This window comes from Oryzias melastigma, linkage group LG6 (genome assembly GCF_002922805.2).
Source record: "Oryzias melastigma strain HK-1 linkage group LG6, ASM292280v2, whole genome shotgun sequence".
In the NCBI taxonomy this organism is placed as follows: Eukaryota; Metazoa; Chordata; class Actinopteri; order Beloniformes; family Adrianichthyidae; genus Oryzias; species Oryzias melastigma.
The window spans coordinates 9,067,044-9,074,479 of NC_050517.1; the positions used below are offsets into that span (position 1 = coordinate 9,067,044).

General features: G+C 40.4%; 1 protein-coding gene across 2 annotated transcripts in view; it reads right to left on the minus strand.

Annotated features, from left to right (window-relative positions):
- Window positions 1–429: 429 nt before the first annotated feature.
- The window catches only part of hmg20a (high mobility group 20A), an 8,059-nt gene continuing 1,052 nt past the window's right edge, over window positions 430–7,436 (minus strand). For both annotated transcript variants that reach the window (XM_024282640.2, XM_024282639.2), the window contains exons 2-9: window positions 5,826–5,912; window positions 5,459–5,668; window positions 4,740–4,872; window positions 4,372–4,409; window positions 3,690–3,765; window positions 3,403–3,618; window positions 983–1,115; window positions 430–909 (exon numbers count right to left, since the gene is read on the minus strand). In XM_024282640.2, coding sequence (XP_024138408.1) covers window positions 906–909; window positions 983–1,115; window positions 3,403–3,618; window positions 3,690–3,765; window positions 4,372–4,409; window positions 4,740–4,872; window positions 5,459–5,668; window positions 5,826–5,891 — 876 coding nt within the window. In that variant the 5' untranslated portion in view covers window positions 5,892–5,912 and the 3' untranslated portion in view covers window positions 430–905. The remainder of the gene's footprint in view (window positions 910–982; window positions 1,116–3,402; window positions 3,619–3,689; window positions 3,766–4,371; window positions 4,410–4,739; window positions 4,873–5,458; window positions 5,669–5,825; window positions 5,913–7,436) is intronic.

A 7,436-nucleotide genomic window follows, 5' to 3' on the forward strand; every position in this document is an offset into this window, starting at 1 on the left:
AGGATCTACTGTTTCTAAAATAATATAGGATTAAAAATGAATTTCTGACCTGCCCACAAACCAGAATAGTATTTTTTATGAGCTACTGCAGCTGTGCAGAAAATATGTCTCAAAAAAATGACAAAAGTTTTTTGATTTTGGCTGAAAACTGAATAATTTTAAAAGATCACTTGGAAAGGTTTTACAATAATAAAGTGCATTGTGGCTCAACAATGATAATAAAAAAAATAAAAAAAATTTAATTTAGTGACAAACCCCTGGAGGTCACTTGGTGAACTGACCTGGTAGCAAATACGCTAATCTAATCAAGCTCAGACAGAAGTGAACAGCTTGCTTTTTGCTAAGAACATTTCTTTTCATTGAGCAAATAAAAATATGAATTTTTGTTTCATGCATTTAGCAGAAACAACTTGACAAACTAGAAAAAAATTATTTTCTTGTTTATAGTTTTATTTTCATTTCAGTGCAAACATGTACCCAAATGTCCTAACAAACTTAAAATCCATATCATTAAAACATTTATTGAAAAGACAAAAATTGATCACACAAATAAAAAAATGGCACATTGTTTTTTTACATAGCAAAGATACAGGAGACGAGTAACAATATTTTCTTTGATATAATAAAGTACAAACCCACTAACTAGATAACTGACAGGAAGTGATGTGGAATATGGTTCACATGAAGGTGACTAATATGAAACGAGACGAATGAGCAGAAATCTCTGAAATGTTTAAAATGTCTAAAAAACAAAAGAATAAATAAATATGAGAAGCCGCGTTCAGCTAAGATCATGAAAGCAGAGTAACAGGTTCTCAGGAAAACTGGGATGTGAAGTCTAGAAGATCCAACAGCTCCGTGGGAATAGTTGATCTGGAATGAGCCTCAGCAGAGCTTTGGTTGAATTATCTGATCGGAACAAAAACAAAAGTTCAGGAATCTGGGAATACGTAAGGAGATCCAGAGAAATGCTGAGAGGTACCTGTCCAGACGGTTGACCACATCTCTCACAGTGTTGATGAGATTCTCGTGCTCCTGAGGGTTACTGACTATGATGGTGTGGAGCTTCTTCATGTAGGAGTCAACCGTTTCAAGAGTCGGCGTCTCTCCACTGCCTGTGAGCGAGTATGGGAAGTGGTGAGAACGTCAGGTGACCAAACCACTATCACACAGTTAGTATTCGAAGTAAACATGTAAATAGTGACATTTATTGCTGTAAAGATTAAAAACAGCATCAAGACAAAAGAGGCTCCACCCAGGCTTCATACAGAACCAGAACTCATTACTCATAATTACATTTACCCAATATTTTTTCAAGTTATTCAAGTTATTAACTGACTAATCAGATGCCTCAATAAAAAGATGTCGTCAAATGTTCAAAATGTTCGATTGACAGATTCTACCGAGCCCGTTTTACAGTGGTGGGGGTGTGGCCTCCCAACCAGCTCACTAATGATTGGTGAGACTGGTTGCCATAGAAATGATGACTCAAATCAACTCAAACCAGTCACTGCTGGTCCACAGGTTCTCATTCACAAGATGTTACATTCTAATGTTTGGTTAATGGCCCCCTCCAGGTCACTTTTGGGCACTTTGGGTGTCCCCAACTCGCCGTTTTTTGACGTGCTGGCTGTTCACACTAAATCAGGGGTCCGGGCGTTTTGTCTGGACGTAAACCAGTCCTCAGCCGGTGCCAGTACCTTGATGCTGCATTCATACCAGATGCGGCCGGCGTCTTAAATTCGCATTGACCGCCTCTCTTTTGACGAGCATCAAATGTACTGCGCGAGGCCCTGGCTGCGGAGCAACCTCCAAAGTTGTTCTGGACAACATTTGTTGCAACATCATGGAAAACATGGATGATGCTGAGCGAGAACCTTGGGTTTATTTATTTTGGAGAGCTTTAGAGATGCTAGTAAACAAGTTGCCAGGTCTGAGTTCACCAGATCATTCAGTGTCTCTCGGTGCGTCTACCCATACAGTGCAGGAAGAGCTGGACCTGGATTACAGCTGTTCTAAACATTATTTCTGTCTGTCTGTGGCCCAGTTTGAGCCTTAACCTGAGAGGGGACAAAAAAAATCAAAACTGGGGTTCTTTTTATTTTGTCTTGATTGGGGAATAAAACCCCACGAGCCTATAGAGCTGAGGCGCCACGGCCACTGCAATCGCCACCCGATTGCTGGGGAGCCAACCCCCAGCAGGCCAGCATAGCGAGGTCTGCTGCCCAGGGACCGCCAGCCTGGGCGGCGACATACGCTAACTCAGCGGGACACTTTTCCAAAAATCTATTAATCTGAAGCTCCCGTCGCGTGTGGGAGGAGCTTCCTTTAAAAACTTTTCTCAAACTTGTCATGGAGGAAGCGAATTCTGAGAAATCCAGTGCATTTATTTTGAAGAGTGAAATAAAAGCACGTCTCTGTGTGGGTTCAGATCTCCCAGTGAGGAGCAGCAGCTGTCCTGCAACAGGGACGTGCTGTCAGGGGAAGGCAGTATGGCAAGCCAAAAGGATCAAAAATCACCAGGAAAAGCGGTCATGGCAGTGGCTCACCTGTACTACGGATAATAATAATAATGATTTAAAAGATTTAAATGTTCCCACAGTTAGTTTCAATACTACAATTAATACCAAAAATAGTGAAAGTTTAATTTTATTTTTTTCATTTTAGCTTTAATTTGAACATAGGGGGTGGATATAAAGCATTCTTTTCTCTCAGTTTTTGCATATTTGATCTCCAGACATGTAAATGTAATCAGAAACAACGTGTTTTTTACATTTTTGCTCATGTTCAAAGTTCAAAGATGTTTGAGTGAATATTTATTCTTTGAAGTACTTTATATATGTTTTCTCAAATATATGTTTTAAAGCTTTTCAAAAAGGTAATTTTAGGCTTTTTTTTCCTGTTTACATTTTACTGATCCAAATACTGATTTGAACCGTGACCCTAAAACCGTGACACGATCGGAATTGTGAGTTTTGTGATCTGTTACACCCCTAGTGTGAATGCACCTTAACCCAGTATGGATCTGCCTCTGGCACTGGGTCCAGTACCGGTCTGCATCCAGTACAGCAGTACCGCGTTTGGTATCGGTGCGCGTCCGGTACCGGTTTGCGGCCCGGAGGTTGGAGAGCTCTGATTCAATGGGAACAGCCAGCACGTCAAAAACGATGAGTTGCGGACACCCTCAAAGTGATGCGGAGGGTCCTCAACCATACGTCCATATGTGACGACTTGGGAATGTGTTGACATGGTGGCGTCCATAATGTGAAAAAATGTCGACTGAATTGACAAAATAATTCACTTGGGGGGAAAAAAAAAATCTCTGCTGCCTCTGAACGAGTGTACTTTTTGCGAAATGAGTGATGTCATCGCGTGGCTGGCGTTGATCTCGGCTGGTCTGACCTGGCAGAGGCACAGAGGAGAAGCTGGAGGTGAGCGCCTGGCGGAGGGTCTCCAGGTGCTGGCGAAGGAGCCCGTTGCGGCCCCGCTCTTGCATCACGTCGCCCTCTAGCCGCTCCACTGCCCCCCGCATGCTCTCCACGTGCTTCTGCAGAGCCGCGTTGCGCTCCTCGTACTCCATATTAGTCTTGCGCAGCTGTCTCATCTCAGCTTCTCTTGCTGATCAGGAAGAAAAAAGAACTCGAGTTCAAACCCAGCATGGTTCTCCGCTGATGTTGTGAGTTCTTTACCTTTGCTGTGGTTGAGGAACTCCTCGGTGAAGATGGGAATGTCAAACACGGTCCTGTCCTTCCCCTCCACATCTTTCTGTTAACAGAACGTGAAGATGAGCAGGAAAAGAAGAAGCAGCCATTCATCATTATGGATTTCATATCTGGCCACCAGAGAAATAAAGCAGTGTGGTCCACGAAATGCAGAGGTAGAAGTAATCTCATTACTGCTGCTTCAGAGGTAGGAGAAGCTCCACTAGAGAAATGGGTTTCAAAATATGAAAAGAAAGGAGAATGCAAGCTTCCCTGGATCACAAGGATGAACCATCGATCTTCATTTCTTGAGTAAAATCTAATTCATGCAGAATCTCATGAAGCTGAGGGTCTAAAGAAACCTCCAGAGCACGCTGAAGCAGCTGCATCAGCAAAACTCTCAATTACACACACAATTCAGTCAAATGAATTACACACTTAGTAAAAGCCAAGTATTTGACTGGCTTAAGCCAAAGCTGATTAGGCCAACTTCAATGAGGAAACAACGAGAAGTTAATGTGCAGAGTGTGAGGAAAACAAACAGCAGAAGCGAGAGATCCCACCAAAATGCAGAAGCCCCCACCCCTGAGAAATTTAGAAAATTAGGGCCCTTTATATGCTTTTATTCAGCTGATTTAAAATAGGTAGAGAAGAGGGGTTTAGTACTGACCTCATGAAGAGACTCACTGGCTGTTTGGTGTCCAGCATCTGTGGAGGAAAGTAAAAAGAACTAGTGAAACCAGGAGACAGAACAGACATTTTTCCTGACGCGCATTCATCCATTTTAACACATAAATAGAGAATCAGAAAAAAGTTCAACTTCAATCTGAGTCAGCAGAACTGGAAAAGCATAACATGACTCATCCTGTCTGGACAGAATCTGACCACCAACATCGACTGCTCTACTAGAGAAATAGAGAAAGGACGTTTCTGTGTTGTAACAGGAAGCCCAAAGGGGGAAAGTAGGTTATCTGGCAGATTAGCTATTTTGAGTGGTTGACATCACCCCCCCCCACTGCTAACTGAACCAGTTCTCACCTCCTCTGTGTCTCTTGCCTTTCTGCTTCTCTTGGACTTTCCTGGTGAAGTGTTTGTAGGCCTCCGTCTTCTGGTACTTCTCCAGCTCACGCATGTAGCGCTCCTTATCTCGCTCGGCCTCGTCCAGGTATCTCTGAGCGCACGGAATGAGAAAAAATGAAGGGTTGGCGGGGAATATGTGGTACAGTTTTCTTTGTTTGTGATTCCACAGGACAAACATTTCCTGTAGTTTTTCATCAGGTTAACTCACACTATAGGAGGGATTTTGGCCCACTCCTCCACACAGATCTTCTCTAGATCAGTCAAGTTTCTGAGCTGTCACTGAGAAACAGTTTGAGTTCACCAATAGATTTTCTATTGACTTCAGGTCTGGATACTGGTTAGGCCTCTCCAGAACCTTGACATGCTTCTTAAAGAGTCACTCCTTGGTTCTCCTTGTCGTGTGTTTCGGATCATTATCATGTTGGAAGACCCAGCCACGACCTTCAATGCTCTAACTTTTTTTTTCTTCAAATTCTTAATATTTCTTCTAAGTTTACAATTGTACAACTGAGTTTATAACATTTCCCACTATACTCCTGTATTGACACACTTAATTTATAAGAAAAGTATAAATTACTTGAAGAGAATTTTTCATAAAGGACAAATGTAAAGAGAAACGCGTTCCATCCTCATCATATTATTCTCACTCTATAAACTTGATTATGTTCTTCACTGACCTGCTTTTCCTCCGGGGGGAGCTTGCTCCACTCGTTGCCCAGCATCCTGGTAATTTCTGGAAATGGGACGTCTGGACGCTCGGCCCGTAGCTGCTCCCGCCTGTCGTTCATGAAGCGGACGTAGCCTGTCAAAGGGGCTTTGGGAGCGTTGCTGTCCTTCATCGGCTTCTTTCTTTTCCTTCCTTTGGTCCAACTGCCTCGCCGCGGTTTCTGCATAGATAAGTGTGTGATGAATATCAAGGGATGTAAGAGACCCCTAAAAGAAATACTTCAATCCTTCTGCTATTAAAACTCTGAAAATAAACATATCTGTCTTATTTTTTGGTGACTCAAGCTTCCAAATGAAAAACAAATGTGTCCTAGGAACCTCATCTCCGTTCCTCTGGGTGCTGGTGTCAGTGTTGGCTGCAGGAGAGCCCGTCTGCTCGTCCATTTCTATGAACACAACACAAATCTGCAAGGGAGAAGAAACCAAGTCAAAATATGCTGCAACACATGTCATTTATCCACCATGTGCAACATTAAAAGGCTGCAGATAACAGAAAGATCTTTTCACACTTTCTGATTTTCTATTTCCTACTAATTACCAGTAAAACAAATCATTCAGAAGTAATTTAACACATAGGAATGATTTTTTTTAAAAAAAAGCATAAATGCATGGTGAGACTTATGTAGAAACCACAGCACAGAAAAATAATCTCTGTGCCCTTTGTCACGGTTTCAACTAGTTTGTTTTCAAAGACATTGGTGAAGAATGCACACTTAAATCTTTGTTCATTTTTGTCATTTTTTTTTAAATCAAATAGTTTGTTTGTTTCTGATATGAATGAATAAAGTGAGTCCACGGGTTACACAGTTTTGTGACGGTTGTTAATCAAGAAAAAAAAAATGCTCAAACCGCGAAATTCTGTATTAAAAAAAAACCATCCCCATCATCAACGGCTCTGATTTCAGGACAAAGTGATCCTATAGTGCCCTCTGCTGGGAATGAGCTTTTAAAAAATATTCCTGCACAATTAAAGGGCCTATATCATCCAAAAAATAAACTTTTTTAAGCTTCTAAGTGTATTATAGTGTTAATTCCTGAGAAAAAAAACTAACCCCAAAACTGTATTTTGATCCACTGATGCATCTCTGAGCATTCCTCTAAAACTCTGCACTCCCAATCCGGAAAAATAACTGTATAAAAAAATATATTTAACGTGCCAAAGGCAATTTAGTATCATATATATGGAAATAGTTTACACTGAAAGACTTAAGAATAGCATGATATAGGGCATTTAAGAAAAAAAAAAAACATTTTTAAGGAATTATTAAATTATTTTGGGGGATTATAGAACTCTATTTAAAGACTTTGTAAGTCATAACCGAGCTTTAAAAGCAACACATTGCAAGAGAAAAGAAATCCACAGACTTGAAACTGGGTTGTCAATGTATTATGAGACATTGTAAAAAAACCAAACAAACAAAAACAAACAAAGAACAAAGAAAGAAAGAACTAGCTAAATGGCACTGCACATGACTACTTTGTATTAATTCCCCAAAACAATACGTCAATGCTTTCCTACAGGCAATCCTACTTATTTAGTTCATACACATAGGTAACTGTCATAGTCCAATAGAAATAATAATTATTATAACAACAGCTTGTACAACAGCAAAGGCGCAAATAAATATAAGATGATAACAATTACATAGAATAGAAGAGAAGAAAAAACTGAATCAATTAAGATAAACATTGCTATGCTGAAGTAATAGCAGTACCTGCAAAAAAAAGTTTTCCTCACCATCCTATAATATAAAATAACTGAGGAGACAGGTTTAGAAATTAGGATAAACAAGACAAAAGATAATATAGTATGTGAACTGATATGTATATCTTGTATTTAATGAGGTTTTCTATGTTAGATTTTTCTGTATTGGAGTGCCAACAAGTACCTCTAAAAGTACATACATGTAAAATAAGTAGCATAAATAT